General features: G+C 35.1%; 1 protein-coding gene across 6 annotated transcripts in view; it reads left to right on the plus strand.

Annotated features, from left to right (window-relative positions):
* Nucleotides 1–16,726, plus strand: part of BDP1 (BDP1 general transcription factor IIIB subunit) — an 88,608-nt gene that overhangs the window by 24,051 nt on the left and 47,831 nt on the right. For 5 of the 6 annotated variants that reach the window (XM_019929893.3, XM_019929891.3, XM_019929888.3 and 2 more), the window contains exons 10-16: nucleotides 869–1,150; nucleotides 2,254–2,401; nucleotides 6,041–6,199; nucleotides 9,595–9,754; nucleotides 11,433–11,524; nucleotides 13,542–13,737; nucleotides 14,662–14,795. In XM_019929893.3, coding sequence (XP_019785452.2) covers nucleotides 869–1,150; nucleotides 2,254–2,401; nucleotides 6,041–6,199; nucleotides 9,595–9,754; nucleotides 11,433–11,524; nucleotides 13,542–13,737; nucleotides 14,662–14,795 — 1,171 coding nt within the window. The remainder of the gene's footprint in view (nucleotides 1–868; nucleotides 1,151–2,253; nucleotides 2,402–6,040; nucleotides 6,200–9,594; nucleotides 9,755–11,432; nucleotides 11,525–13,541; nucleotides 13,738–14,661; nucleotides 14,796–16,726) is intronic. The other variant, XM_019929892.3, reaches the window with a different exon arrangement.

Raw genomic sequence — 16,726 nt, forward strand, 5'->3', positions numbered from 1 at the left:
AAAGTAGTATTGATAACTGCAAAGTTATTTCATTCTTTAGTCATTTTTTTAACTTACATAGCCCTGGGAAATTAAAATAGATATATTAATCTATCACTAATCTTGTGGTTACTATGTTACAGTGATAGCATAAGTAACTCACTGTATCTTATTTAATGTGAGAACTTTTCAGGTACTTTGTTACAAGTCTCAGAATTTAAAAATTGCTGATTATTATTCTGATAAAGAATAAATCCAGCATATTTTCTTAGTTTTAAAATCTTGTTTTGACTTTTTTTGAATAAAAACAAGTAACATTTTATTATTTTTGTTTTTTAAAATGTAATTCATTATTTTCATCTTTTGATACAGTTAACTATTAATATGCCTTCAAAAAAAGGCACTAGAAATTGTTTAAAAATATTTGTTAATAAGGTTGTTCATTGAAAAACAAAGGATACAGAAAATAAAATACTTGAACTCTCTCTTGTACCCTGCCCTCAAAGTCTTAGCTTTCTTAGGGATGATTGTTAGTAAACTCTTTTCTATGCCTATAAATGTGTATGTGTCTTAGAGTATATGTAATTGTTTTTCTTAAAATAAAAGTGTGGTAATACTGTATATATTGTTCTGCAACTTGATTTTTTTTTTAAGGCAACAATATTTTTTGAAATCTTGTACATGACTACGTACAAACCTACCTCATTGTTATTTGCTGCATGGATTTCTATAGCATAAATGTATTATAACTTATTTAGTCATTCTCTATTGAACAGTTTAGGTTGTCTTTAAATTTTCGCTCAGACATCCTTACGTGTTTATCTTCTCCACCTTTAAGAATTTTTCTGTAGGCTGTTTTTATATTTATAACAATTTCTCTTACTTTAAGTGAAAAAAGTCTCCAGTGAAAGAGTGAATGATAATCCAGATGAGTCTGTGAGCACTAGAATTTCAGACACAGAAGGATCTCAAAAGGATGCTCAGACAGTTGAAGAAGAAGAACAGTCTCTGACTTTATCAGGACAGGATTCAGAACAGAATGCATTAGAACAAGATATAAATCAAAAGAAAAGGAGAAGAAAGAATCAGGATGAAAGTAGTGAACAAGAGGTAAATCTTTCAGGAAATGCCACTGTTCAGCCAGGCTCTTCTAAAGGAGAAAACCACAAAAGTAAGTGTATTACATATGTTAATAGCCCCTATATTACTTGTGAAGACACGTACACTAATATGATGTATAACTTAACTACTTTTCTTCTGGATAGTAGCAACTAATAATGCTTATTAATTGGTTCTGTATTCCTGGTACTGGGTTAAACCCTTTTACTTTTAATTTAAAGAAAAAACGTTTATTAAAAAAAGAGTGAAATGGGGAGATATTTCTCTCAAGTTTGTCTCTGAGATGTGTTACCTCCTATGTGTTCACATTAACAATTATTCTAAGTCACGTGCATATAATTCAACATGTATTGTGTTTGTTAATAAATCACAGGTTTTCATGTTCTGCCTCTACAGAGCACCTCTATGAACCCAAAATAAGTTGTTTAATTTGTATAAAAGGTACTAGAATAAGTATTCCTCTCATTTTTCTTCCTTTTTTTTTTTTTTTTTTTTTGCGGTACGCGGGCCTCTCACTGCTGTGGCCTCTCCCATTGCGGAGCACAGGCTCCGGACATGCAGGCTCAGCGGCCATGGCTCACGGGCCCAGCCGCTCTGCGGCATGTGGGATCCTCCCGGACCGGGGCATGAACCCATGTCCCCTGCATCGGCAGGTGGACCCCCAACCGCTGCGCCACCAGGGAAGCCCTCATTTTTCTTTTTTAAAGCTCCCTAGAATACAGACATTTTGACACTTGTGAGTCACTAGGGAATGAGAGCTAAGAGTTTAGGGAAGTCGCGGTCTCTTTCTTGAAGAATTCACATATAGATTACTTAAAGCAGATAACCAAGTAAAGAGAGGAGAAAAAATAGTAACAGAGCAGAACAACCTTTCTGTAGAATTTAAGTTTTATGTGGTTCAACTTCACCAATAAGATTTTAATAAGTGAATCCTGATAGATAGCATAGTGTGATTTATAAGCATCATAATATGCTCTTTGTGGCTTACTAGTAAAGACATTACATATAAAGCAGAATAGCTCAACTTGTAAGAAATTGGACTTTGGGATAATTTCTTAATCATTACATGACAGTGTTATATGTAAATTCCTTTGTGCTTTAAATATATATGTTTTTGCTATCATTTTTATAATAATATGCATTTTGTATTAATAGATAAATGCCTGTCTTTAAGTCCTGAGATAAATGAAGATGAAAGCCATAAGGAACAAAAGCTTCCCTGTGTACAGAACACAGATGACATTGTGGATCTATCCTCTAATGAAAAGGCTGAGAAAAGAACTGACCCTGCTCTTTCACCAAGGTATTTTATGTATCTTTACTCACTTTGTCTACATCTTCTATCAGTTACCAAAGGAGTGGGAAATCTCCACCTGTAATTGTGAATTTGCTTATTTCTCTTTTCAGTTCTATTTGTTTTTCTTCATGTCTTTTGAAGCTCTTTTGTTAGGTGTATACATATCTAGGATTGTTGTATCTTCTTGGTGAAATCACCCTTTTACCATTTGTGTGATGTCATTCTGGTATTGCTCTTTGTTCTGATGATTGCTTTGCCACTACAGTTTTCTTGTGGTTAATGTTTGCATGGGTTTATCATTTTCTATAAAGATTTTCTCTTGATTTTTGGTTTTCAGCAATTTGAATGTGATGTATCCTGCTGAGGTTTTTTTGTTTGTTTGTTTTTACTTGTGGTAAAAAACACATAACATGAGATCTGCTCTTCTTACGAGTTTTTAAAATGTACAGTGTTGTTAACTATGAGCACAGTGTTGTACAGCAAATCTCTAGAACATTTTCATCTTGCATGACTGAAACTCTATATCTTTTGAACAGTAACTCTTTATTTCCTCCTTACCCCAGCCCCTGGTAACCACCATTCTACTTTCTATGAGCTTGGTTACTTTAGATACTTCATGTAAGTGGAATCATAAATATTTATCCTTCTATGAGTGGCTTATTTCACCTAGTATGATGTTTTCAAAGTTCATCCATGTTGTAGCATATGAAGGATTTCTGTTTTTATGGTCGAATAATATTCCATTGTAATTATATAGCACATTTTATTTATTCATTTATCTGTCAATGGACATTTAGGTGGTTTCCATCTCTTGGCTATTATGAATAATGCTGCAGTAAACATGGAACTGAAGATATTTCTTTGAGACCCTGTTTTCAGTTCTTATGGGTAGATACCCAGAAGGGAAATTGCTGGATCATATGATAATTCTGTTTTAAATTTTTTGAAGAGCCTCCATACTGTTTTTCGTTGTGGCTGCATTTTACATTCCTACCCACAGTTCATAAGAATTCCAGTTTTTCCATACTCTTGCCAGCATTTATTATTTTCTGTTTTTCTAAAAAATTAATATATATATTTTAATTAATACATATTTTTAATTACATATATATTTTTAAAAAGTAATGTTAGTATAATATAACAGTTCCTAACAGGTGTGAGGTGATACCTCACTGTGGTTTTGATTTGCATTTCCCTGATGATTGTGATGTTGAGCGTCTTTATTTTATTTTATTATTTATTTATTTATTTACTTTTGGCTGCGTTGGGTCTTCATTGCTGCACGCGGGCTTTTTTTAGTTGCGGCGAGTGGGAGCTACTCTTCGTTGTGGTGTGCGGGCTTCTCATTGCAGTGGCTTCTCTTGTTGCAGAGCATGGACCCTAGGTGTGTGGGCTTCAGTAGCTGCGGCATGTGGGCTCAGCAGTTATGGCTTGCAGGCTCTAGAGCACAGGCTCAGTAGTTGTGGCACACGGGCTTAGTTGCTCCACGGCACGTGGGATCTTCCTGGACCAGGGCTCAAACTCGTGTCCCCTGCATTGGCAGGCGGATTCTTAACCATTGCGCCACCAGGGAAGTCCCTTGAGCATCTTTAAATATTACTTGTTGGCCATTTGTATGTCTTCTTGTGGAGAAATGTCTATTCAATTCCTTTTCCAGTTTTTTAATTGAGTTATTTGTTTTTCTGTTACTGAGTTCTAGGAGTTCCTTTTATATTTTGGATATTAAGCCCTTATCCATTATATGGTTTACAAATCTTTTCTCCCATTTCATAGGTTGCCTTTTGACTCTTGATTGTTTCCTTTGCTGTACAGAAGGTTTTTGGTTTGATATAGTCCCACTTGTCTATTTTTACTTTTCCTGCCTGTGCCTTTTGTGTCATGTCCAAGAAATTATTACCAATACCAATCTTATGAAGCTTTCCCCCATGTTTTCCTTTAGGAATTTTATACTTTAAGGCGTTACCTTTAATGCGGTGGGCCTGGGTTCAATCCCTGGTTGGGGAACTAAGATCCCACAAGCCACGTGGCATAGCTGAAAAAGAAAAAAATAAAAGGTGTTACCTTTAAATCTTTATTCCATTTTGAGTTGATTTTTGTGTATGGTATAAGGTAAAGGTCCAGTTTCTCTTTTTTTGCTTATGGATATCTAGCTTTCCCAGCATCATTTGCTGAAGAGATTATCCTTTTCATATTGTGTAGTTTTGGCACCCTGTCAAAGATCATTTGACTGGGTGCATGGGTCTGTTCTGTTCCATTGGTTGGCATGTACCCTCTTCTGAAAATTTCGATGAAAACCATTTATTCTCATGTAGAAAAATACCTATATGCACCTGTGCCAATTTATTCATACAATACAGAAGATTAATAATTTCTTTGAAGCCAAGCCATAGACCTCAGGCCCTTAACTTGCTGGGTGACAGACCTCTAAATTCTGACCTCAGAGACACAACTAATTTCATAGACTATGCACAAAACAATACTGATGACTTTTTTAGGGGGGAAAGCTACCCTGTAATGACTGTTAAAATACCAGTTGGTTTTGTAAAACAGTGAGCTGATTCTTATTCTAAAGCTAGAGTAATTAAAAGAGTGTGGTACTGGAAAAGGCCAGACAAATTGACTGAGAGGAAAATTGGATGTAGAATCTAGGAAGAGAAATTTAGGCATCATTTAGATGGCAGAGGTAGCATTAGAAATTAGTGGGAAAGACTGAATTAACCATTCATTAAATGGTGCTTAGATATGAAAAAGATAATAGTAGATCCCTATTTTACCCTATGCACTAACCTCCTCATAGATTAAAGGCTACATATATAAAGCAAATCTTTAAAACTTTTAGGAGAAAATGTAGAAAAATAGTTTTGTGATGTCAAGGATTTCTTAAGACATAAAAAGCACAAACTTTAAAGGATGAAATTGATAAATTCAACTGCAGTAAAATTAAATACTTCTGTTGACAAAAGGCTCCATGAAGAAAGTAAAAGGCAAGCTATTGATTGGGAGGTTTTATATGTAACATCTAGCCAAAAAAGAATATAGAAAGAGCGCTGGGAAAAGACAAACACCCAGTAGAAAAAAAAGAACAAAAAAACAAAGCATGGCTGAATGTGAATTTGCGTTGAAACTGAGTGCTCGTTAGTACATGGCCATCATTTATATTATTGTTAGTTGAAGTATTTCCTAATGCAGCAGTCCTCTCTTTGCACGCTACAGCATTAACTGCAACTTGTGCATGTTGCAGCTGTGTCTTCGATTTCCATGGCTCTTGAGTAACACAGTACCATGCAAAGCAAAGACTGCCAATACAAAATTTTAATGAAAGATAATTCCTAAACATTACTATGATTTTACACATACATTTGATTTGTGAACCCCATGTAGTTATGAGTTTTTCATTTTGTGACTTCTTGAGCACTTTCCCTGTTCATTTGTGACTGTTATTATCTCCTAAGGTACAGTGTTTTAATAACATGGTGCAAGGAGGATCATAGAGAAACCAAAATATCCATTTTGATTATTCCGTGATATGAGGGATCATCTTCCAGAGTTTTGGCTTTGTATATTTTAAAAAAATCTTTTAAATAATTAGTATAAAATGTGCATTACTAAGAGTTCTTTTCCCCTGATATATTTTCATTTCCGTAGTAGTCAACAAGATGCCGTATCAGTAGCAACTGAGACTTCAGAATCAAGCACTTCATATTTGCCTTCATCAGAAGGTGGAATTAGAGCATTGTGTGAGGTGAATAATGCTGAGAGTAGTTGTACAGAAGAAGGAAATGTTGACCTAAAAGATAAAGCACTGTAAGTATTTTACATGGTAGGATTTTAAAATTTGTTTTCAAAATTTTGATAATTTATTATCATTTAAAAAATGATAATAATGTTGCTTCCTTTAGGAATTAGGAGAGGTCTGTAGACCATTTAATATGTAATTGTACTGTGGTCTTAGTGACATTAAGGTTTTTCACTTTATATTTCATTATGGAAAGATTATCTTAGTGATACGAGTTATAGCAAACTGGTAACTTACGATAAAATTCTAAAATAATTTGGAAGCCTAAATATTTGCTATGAGATTTAACTTTTACTTGGTTTGAGTTATTTTTCATACCTGTTGTCAAAGTAGTAGATTTTGATATTGATGACTTTAAAGAGATTATGTATTATGTTTTCTAGTATGAAAATACTGATTAAATTAATATCTTCACTAAAAACAGTAGAAGCACCACAAGAATCTCCCTTTGAAAAGATATCTCAGAAGTTCAGACTTTCTTTTTATCTCCTTCATAACTCCTCATGTGGGCTTAAAAGTTTAGTTTATGAATTCTTATTTTCAGTAAAGCATAGTCACATTGAGAATCAAACTTTTTTTTTAAAGATGATTTTTAAATTTATTTATTTATTTTTGGCTGCGTTGGGTTTTCGTTGATGCGCATGGGCTTTCTCTAGTTGCAGTGAGTGGGGACTACTCTTCCTTACGGGCGCACGGGCTTCTCATTGTGGTGGCTTCTCTTGTTGCGGAGCACAGGCTCTAGGCATATGGGCTTCAGTAGTTGTGGCATGTGGGCTTCAGTAGTTGTGGACGCGGGCTCAGTAGCTGTTTCTTGCGGACTCTAGAGCGCAGGCTCAGTAGTTGTGGAGCACGGGCTTAGTTGTTCTGCGGCATGTGGGATCTTCCCAGATCAGGGCTTGGACCCTGTGTCCCCTGCATTGGCAGGTGGATTCTTAACCACTGCGCCACCAGGGAGGTCCCAGAGAATCAAACTTATTTTTTTTAATAAAAATTTAAACTAGTCTTTGGAATAGGCAATATATTCCTGTGGTTCAAACATCCAAAATTGTAAGAAGGTATAGAGTGAAGTATCCCTCCTGTCATGTCCCCATTTACTCTAACAAGTTACCAGTGTTATTTATTTCTTAGTCTTTCAGAGATTAAAAAAAAAAAAAGACATTAAAGCTAATACAAATACATAAAGTTTATATATATCTTACTCTTTTTAAAACTCTAATGGTAGCATAGTATAATACCATTTTGTAATTTTTTTATCTTATATCGTCATATCTTTACTTAAAGACCTTTATTCTTTTTTAGTTGCATAGTGTTCTGTTGTATGGATGAATCACACTTTATATTATCGGTGCCCTGTTGATGGCTATATATGTTGTTTTTACAAACAATGCTTAGAAACTTATACCTCTATCTATCACCTTTGTGCCAGTCTATTTGTAGGGAAAGTTCCTAAAATGAAATTGCTAGCCCAAAGGACACATTTGTATGTGAGTGTGTGTACATTTATACATTTATGATTTTTTTTTAAATTTATTTATTTATTTATTTTTGGCTGTGTTGGGTCTTCGTTTCTGTGCAAGGGCTTTCTCTAGTTGTGGCAAGTGGGGGCCAGTCTTCATCGCGGTGCGCGGGCCTCTGACTATCGCGGCCTCTCTTGTTACAGAGCACAAGCTCCAGACGCGCAGGCTCAGTAGTTGTGGCTCACGGGCCTAGCTGCTCCGTGGCATGTGGGATCTTCCCAGACCAGGGCTCGAACCCATGTCCCCAGCATTAGCAGGCAGATTCTCAACCACTGCGCCACCAGGGAAGCCCCTACATTTATGATTTTGATAGATACTTCCAAAATGCTCTCCATAGGAGTTACTCTAGTTTATATTCCCACTAACAATGTAAGAAATGGCTCCCTACCAACAGTGTTATCAAACTTGGATTTTTGCTAGTCTTGATAGATTATAAAATAAAATAATATCACAGTATAGTATATATACCCCAGTCCTCCTTTTCTGACAGGGGTAGATAATTCTATTTTTTTCCCCTTCAGTTGCTTACTTAAAAATTTTCTAACCTAAGGAAAAGTCAAAAGAACAATGAACATCTGTATATAATTCCCCTTAGATTCTCTGATTCTCAATATCTTTTCACATTTGTGCTTGCTCGCTCTACTTTTTTTTTTTCAATCTTTTTTTTCTTTTTTTCTTTTTTGGCTGTGCTGTGCGGCATGTGGGATCTTAGTTCCCCGACCAGGGATCGAACCTGCACCCACTGCGTTGGAAACACAGTGTCTTAACCACTGGACTGCCAGGGAAGTCCAGCTCGCTCTACTTTTTTTTTTTTTTTTTTTTTTGCGGTATGCGGGCCTCTCACTGTCGTGGCCTCTCCCGTTGCGGAGCGCAGGCTCCGGACACGCAGGCTCATCGGCCATGGCTCACGGGCCCAGCCGCTCCGCGGCATGTGGGATCTTCCCGGACCGGGGCACGAACTCGCGTCCCCTGCATCGGCAGGCAGACTCTCAACCACTGCGCCACCAGGGAAGCCCACGCTCTACTTTTAATTTGTACATTTCTTATTGGGAGTGAAGCTGAGCATCTCTTCACATTTAAAACCTATTTTTTTTTTTTGTTTTTTTGTGAGTTCGTATCCTTTGTCCAGTTTTCTAATGAGTTACTGGTATTGTTCTGTAGGAGGTCTTTACATTTTAGAGAGGTTATTAGCCCTGTGATATGAGTTGTAAAACATGTTTTCTTGGTTTGTAGTTTGACTTATGACATATGTTTTGGCCATGTAAAAGTTTTTGATTTTTATGTTGTCAGATCTCGCTCCTTTTTTTTTTTCTTTTATGGCTCCTGATCTTTTAATCAAGTTTTAGAAAGGCTTACTCTACCTCAAAGTTACAAAAGAATTCATTCATGTTTTCTCTATGGTTTCACTTAAATCTTTGATTCATTTAGAATATATTGTGAGTACAGTGCAAGGAATGGAGCTAATTTTATTTTATTCCCCAGTATTACTAGTTTTCCCATCACCGTTAATTTAATTTAACATTTATTTTAAAAAATATATTATTTTTGTGGTCATCTTATTCTATTTTGAAATGACAACTTTATTGTATACTAAAATCATGTATTTTGGAGTCATCATCTCAGTTTTCTTTTGTGTTTCATTTATCTGTTATTCATGTGTTAGTACCACAATATTTTAATTATTGCTGCTAAGTAGTATATTTTTAACATCTGATAAATTAGTTACCCTTCATTGCTCTTCTTGTTCAGTCTTCTTTGCTACGTTTATTGTAAGTAAGCTTAAAGGAGTTCTTTTCTAGCTGTGAATGGATTTTTAAAGAATTTTCCAGAATTTCTTTTGAATATGCCTGCATGTTGGTACAATTTAAATAATGTTAATTTTCTAGGGAAACTGATCAAACAGAAAGTATTAAACCGAAGACAAGAGGACGACTCCAGAGACCTAAACCCAATTTATCAAGGGCAGTTGGGAAGAAATCAGTTCTTTCACAAGGGAAAACAGATGCAGAGAACAAGAGTTTACATACAGAAACTTCAGTTGAAAAGGTATGGAGTAAGAGACTTAATGGAGATTAAAATTATAAAGTATTTTTTCTAAATAGTTGGGAATAAAAATGTTTAACTTATAATTACAAAGTAATGTTACCAACAGTAAAGCCAAGATATGAGAACTTCAAACATTAATATTAAATTTGTCTTACTAGTTTCATGTTGTATACATTTTCTTTAGAATATAGGATATATCATTTCGAACATCCTTAGCAGTAACAAATATGTCTTTTGTTTACTTATATAAAATATTTATTCAAAATATTTTATATTAAATAAATAAAGCCTGTGCAATAATAAAATTATAACCACAACCCTCTTATCTATATACAGAATATTCCTTTGTTTGTCCTTCATAAACTTTATTTCTCTTTTTATGGAAGTAAACATTTTTGTAGTTTTTAGCCATATATAACATTTAAAACATTTTTCTCTGAAACTATCCATTTCCCTTTCTTGGGGTTAATTGATCTTTTTAATGGCTGCATCAGGTTAACATTATTATTAATTTACCTAACCATTTCTCTAATGTTTAGGTTTTTTCCATTTTTTTAACCCTTGTAAATAAAAGCAAACAATTTTGTAAATAGGCAAAGAATAAATTTCCAGAGGTGGTGGGATTAATGTGCCAAAGTATTTTAAATATTTTTTGGCTCTTGTTAGGCATTGTCAAACTGTCAAAAAAAGGAATCTTGGGAATTCCCTGGAGGTCCAGTTGTTAGGACGCTTTTACTGCCTGGGCCCAGATTCGATCCCTGGTCGGGGAACTAAGATCCCACAAGCCCCGTAACCAAAAAAAAAAAAAAAAAACCAGAATCTGTTTACATTGCTTTAAGCATTAAATGAATGTTCCTGTTTCCTTATATCCTTGCCAGCATTATATTGTTAAAAATGTTTTATTTTTGCTAAAATAATTTTTTAAATTTTAGTCTTTTTTCCTCTTATGTGAAATCTTTTTAATCTTAATAATATAACTATATTATTATAATCTTATGAGATGTTTTTAAATTCTAGAAAATTGGGAAAATACAGATTCATGTAAAAGTTAAAACAAAAGTTAATTTTATTATCTATATGCAACCAACCTTTTAGACTATATCCTTCTAGCTTTTCTTTTACATTCTTGAGTAGTAGTATTAATTCACTTTTGTATCCTTCTCTGGTATTTTAACATTTCATAAATATATTTCCACATCATTAAATATCTTTTGAAAACATGGTTTTTAGTGACTTCATAATATTCTATCAATGGGTATAACTGAATTTATTTAACCGTTTATTCATTATTGGATATTTTGTCAGTTTGCAGTGTTTGCTGTTTTGCATAATGTTCCAGGGAACAACCTTGTACTTAAATCTTTGTCTAGATATTTTTTTAGAATAGAGTCTTAGAAATGATATTACTGGGTCAAAGAATATGAACATTATTAAAGTTCTTGATTCATGTTGGCAAAAGGCTTTCCAGAAAGGATATACCAATTTGTGCTTCTATCAGTGACGTATGAGATTATATGTTTAAAAGGTTCTCATCTGCCTTTATGATTTTAACAACTCTCTTTTAATAATTAGAAGTACAAAAAAGTGAAATTTTATTGTTTTAATTTCCATTTATTTATTTATTACGAAGTTTGAACTTTATGTTAAGTAGATTAAATATAAAAAATTAAATTCGTAGAATCATATGGAAAAGGATAAAATGAATACACTTGGTATTTCTGCAATGGAGAATAAAGAGAAAGAGAATCCAGAAGCTGACACTGCATCTAAGTAAGTATTTAGGAAATAGAATAAAAATAGTAACTCTTTGGAATGATTGTAATGACTTATTTTCTACCTAATGTCTGCATTTTATTTTCAGCTAGTGTATTTAAGTCCATTTTTAACTATAGGGATTGTTGAAACATTTTAATAATGATCTTTATGCTTGGTATTGTAGAAATAAATTATAGTATGGATCCACTGGTGAGCAATTACATTTCTCCCTCAACTTACTAACAAGATTTTAACGAAGTCTTGTTAGATGAATTATTGGTTAAGATATATGTTTCTGGATAATTTTATTTATAGCAAGGGGTTTCCAAAGGGAATATTTAGGGGAATTCCCTAGTGGTCCAGTGGTTAGTGCTCCATGCTGCTACTGCTGGGGGCACAGGTTTGATCCCTGGTTGGGGAACTACGATCTCACATGCTGTGCAGTGCGACCAGGAAAAAAGGGCGGTGGGGAATCTTTAACTTGGAGTAGAGATCTAGAATAGGCCTGCTCCAATATAAATCTGAACCAGTGGATTCTGGACTGTATGTTTATTCCATAATCTGTGTCCAGTGCCCTGGAGGTGTATGTACACAATGGTGTCCTGAGTGGGGAATAGTATTCCATGCTTGTCAGGTATAGATTTTTCCCATTTTGTGGTGACAATTTGATTTTAAAATGCTTTTTTTATAGTCATGCTTTTAAGGACTATGTCTGTTCTAGAGGGTTAAGGTATAGAGGTGTGTGTTTCTTTGAGGGTGTTCTTAAAGACACTTGTGAATTATTATTATTATTTTAAACATATTTATTGGAGCATAATTGCTTTACAATTGTGTGTTAGTTTCTGCTTTACAACAAAATGAATCAGTTATATATATACATATGTTCCCATATCTCTTCCCTCTTGCGTCTCCCTCCCTCCCACCCTCCCTATCCCACCCCTCTAGGTGGTCACAAAGCACCGAGCTGATCTCCCTGTGCTATGCGGCTGCTTCCCACTAGCTATCTACCTTACGTTTGGTAGTGTATATATGTCCATGACTCTCTCTCGCTTTGTCACAGCTTACCCTTCCCCCTCCCCATATCCTCAAGTCCATTCTCTAGTAGGTCTGTGTCTTTATTCCTGTCTTACCCCTAGGTTCTTCATGACATTTTTTTTCTTAAATTCCATATATATGTGTTAACATATGGTATTTGCCTCTCTCTTTCTGACTTACTTCACTCTGTATGACAGACTCTAGGTCTATCCACCTCATTACAAATAGCTCAATTTCGTTTCTTTTTATGGCTAATATTCCATTGTATACATGTGCCACATCTTCTTTATCCATTCATCTGTTGATGGACACTTAGGTTGTTTCCATCTCCTGGCTATTGTAAATAGAGCTGCAGTGAACATTTTGGTACATGACTCTTTTTGAATTATGGTTTTCTCAGGGTATATGCCCAGTAGTGGGATTGCTGGGTCATATGGTTGTTCTATTTGTAGTTTTTTAAGGAACCTCCATACTGTTCTCCATAGTGGCTGTACCAATTTACATTCCCACCAAGAGTGCAAGAGTGTTCCCTTTTCTCCACACCCTCTCCAGCATTTATTGTTTCTAGATTTTTTGATGATGGCCATTCTGACTGGTGTGAGATGATATTTCATTGTAGTTTTGATTTGCATTTCTCTAATGATTAGTGATGTTGAGCATCCTTTCATGTGTTTGTTGGCAGTCTGTATATCTTCTTTGGAGAAATGTCTATTTAGGTCTTCTGCCCATTTTTGGATTGGGTTGTTTGTTTTTTTGTTATTGAGCTGCATGAGCTGCTTGTAAATTTTGGAGCTTAATCCTTTGCCAGTTGCTTCATTTGCAAATATTTTCTCCCATTCTGAGGGTTGTCTTTTGGTCTTGTGAATTATTTTGTATTCCAAATGGTTTACTTATTTATACCTGGGAGAAGAGAATACTGAAGACAAGCATGTATGTGATATACAAGTAATCTGACTTCAGAATAACCATTGATTTTATTCCTTTGTAATTACTCTAGTTTGAGTGAAAAAATTTGTCTGCAGGAAGATGATCAACTAAAGGCTTTCAGACCTGCACGCCTAATGAGGGGCTTATTGCAAAGGCCAAAGCCAAATGTAGGTAAAGCTGCTGAAAGAAAAGAAACTGTTACATCACAGGAAAAAATTGGGGCCAGTGTAGAAAAGAATGAAAATGAGTCCTGTATCGATAGAGATGTAAGTACTCTGATGCCCTCCAGTTTTTTGTTAAACAAATACATAAGCCTCCTTTCATCCCCCGTTTTAAACAGCAATACTGTATACAATTATGTATATTGTTCTTTAAATTTAATGCCCAAATCTCATAGCCAGCAGCTTTGCTAATTGTGAAGGCACTTAGCTCTCTGCTCTGTGGATTTTAAGCATTTATATGATGAATCATCTGCTTTCACCTTACTCATGTTTGGACTTGCCTTCCCCCATCACTCAGCAGGTGTTCGAATTCTACTTCCTTTCTGAAAATATAGCTATGTATATGAATTTTAATACTGACCTAAACAAAATAAAATGTTAAAAGCTCCCTACTAAAGTATTCCAACAACAAAGATGATAAATTTTAGATTATTTACATAGTAACTGGTCTTTCTGATAAGAGTAAGAGTTGGCATGATTTGAGATTTGAATTTCTTCTATTATGATTCCCAGGGTCTATAATGTGATTGTAATAATCAAAAAGATTTAGAAAGTTAGACCCCAAGGGATAATTTTAACAGATCAGACTGAAGCAGTTACTTGCTTTCTGATTAGGAGGAAAAGAATGGGGGCTTTGAGATGAGGTAAAAGGTGTGGCTTGTGAAATTTCCTATATCTAAAGAACAAACATTAAAAAGTGCCCCTTAGGGAATTCCCTGGTGGTCCAGTGGTTAGGACTCCGTGCTTCCACTGCAGGGGGCCCGGGTAAGATTCCGCAGGCTGCATGTCGTGGCACCACCCCACACCCCTGTCAAAAAAAAAAGTGTCTCTTGAGTATCATTTTATAATTTTGAAATGTTTACCATTTTCCTTGTACTCAAGTCATACGTAATTTTCAATGAAGTCTTTTATAAATGTGTGTTACATTGTGAGACCTAAAACTTTTTTAAAAATGTGTTTGTTATTAAGACTCCTGAACAAATAGAAGATCAGGCATTTAAAAATTTTGATTGTGAAGACATCACATCACAATCTGAAAAAAAAGATACTTCTTTTCAAAATGTGCAGCCAGATGAGCCCAAGGTGCTTAATGAATGTCTGAGGTAAGCATCATCTTATTAATGATATAATAGTTGAATTATGTGTAAAGTTTTAGAAATTCTTAATCATTTTTTAAAAATAGCAAATCAGACTGATTTTGTTATCTGTATATCAAGTTACATAATATTTACAAGTGTAAATTCACCTTTCAAGGCAGTTTATGTCATTGCCTTCGTGTTGATTTCTCACTTCTTGGTGTTTTGATGAATTGATTTACCCATCGCAAATTAGACCTTGAGTTAACATGGGTAGTATTATCACTTCACATGCATAGTAAATTACATGTTCATATCCAGATGTGAAAATGTTTGTTTAATATTTGTTTCTTTGGGATTAGATTGATTAGATTGTTTCTTTGGGATTAGATTGATCACATATTACCTTTATTTAAGGTTTATGTAAATTTTAAGTAAAACTCATACTTCCCATAGCCAAAGCTCTCTGAATTTGTTGTTTCCCCTCTGCAGGATATTAAACCAGATCAACGGAATTATTAGTGTGCTTTTAAAACTTTTTTCCTTTTGGGAATATTCAATGCACAAAAGTACTGAGAACAGAATAACAGACTCCCATGTACCTACTATCTAGTTTCAACAATTATTTATACTTTACCAATCTTTACATTTAATTTTCTTTTTTTTTTTTGTGGCATGTGGGCCTCTCACTGTTGTGGCCCCTCCCGTTGCGGAGCACAGGCTCCGGACGCGCAGGCTCAGCAGCCATGGCTCACGGGCCCAGCCGCTCCGCGGCATGTGGGATCTTCCCGGACCGGGGCGCGAACCCGTGTCCCCTGCATCGGCAGGCGGACTCTCAACCAATCTTTACATTTAAAGTCTGGCCTATTGTATACTTTATTACAGCTGTATGAGCCTGTTTAAATACTACCCAACCTGAGAGTGAAAGCTAGGTTTCCTGAACTACTCAAAAGATCTTTATTAGAAGACAGAAGAATTCCTTTATTCCTCTCTTCTTTCTCTATTCCTTTGTACCCCCTCCCTACACCCCCAACCTATTTTACTTCTCTGCCACACAAACTCTGGGTAGAAGCCTGTACAACTGCATTACTGCATTGTTGCATATCTCTGATACAAATATTAATTACAGATACCTGACAATTTGGATATTTTGTTTGTATTTTTTTAGTTTAAACCAGACTCCATTTTCATGTGGCTTAGTAGAAAACCAAGTTTTCCCTGAGTGGCCTTTGGGTTTTAGAACCCTGCTGGATTGTTCATAACTAATATCCAGTCTGATATCAACAACTTTCCTCTCCAAAGGCAGTGACCTTTCTGGCCTTTGAATCTCCAGTATTCACAGAAACAATTCTAAGATTCTGTGTTTTATCAAATCATATTCCTGTTTATATCCAGTAGGCAGTTTCCCTCCTCCCCAGTCTCAAACACTTTGAACTGTTCAAGATGCTATGTAAGAAACTGAAAGAAGAGAAATATCTACACAAGAAAAGGGCCTCAGAGGTCAAAATCTTAACCAGTCACTAAGTGCTCTTTCATTCATTTGTATATTTTTATTGGTTGTACTTTCTATTATTATGATAAAGCACAAAGGAGAGCATGCTGCTGCTGTTTTGAAGAACAAGGTGCTTATACTAGATAGTGATTGTTGTGTGCCCAGTAACATTCAACAGACTGCAAAATGTTGTTGTTTATTTACTCTTTTCTTTCATTCCCACAATGTATTATGAAATCACAAGCTTTTAGAGAAGTGACTGTACAGGAAATCTCATTTTTAATTGTTTTTAAAAAGTGAGGAGGGGCAGACCTAGTTTTTAGTCATAAGACTGTACCTTATTCAAATTATACCTCCACCCAGCTATTTGAGATCCTGGTTAGTTCTGGCCATATAAATGAGTTCTTTAACTCTTACAGCAAGACATATGTCTGGATAAAGGAGAGTAGGAGCAAAAAGGTAGGAA

The sequence above is a fragment of the Tursiops truncatus genome, chromosome 3 (assembly GCF_011762595.2).
Source record: "Tursiops truncatus isolate mTurTru1 chromosome 3, mTurTru1.mat.Y, whole genome shotgun sequence".
NCBI classification, from domain to species: Eukaryota; Metazoa; Chordata; class Mammalia; order Artiodactyla; family Delphinidae; genus Tursiops; species Tursiops truncatus.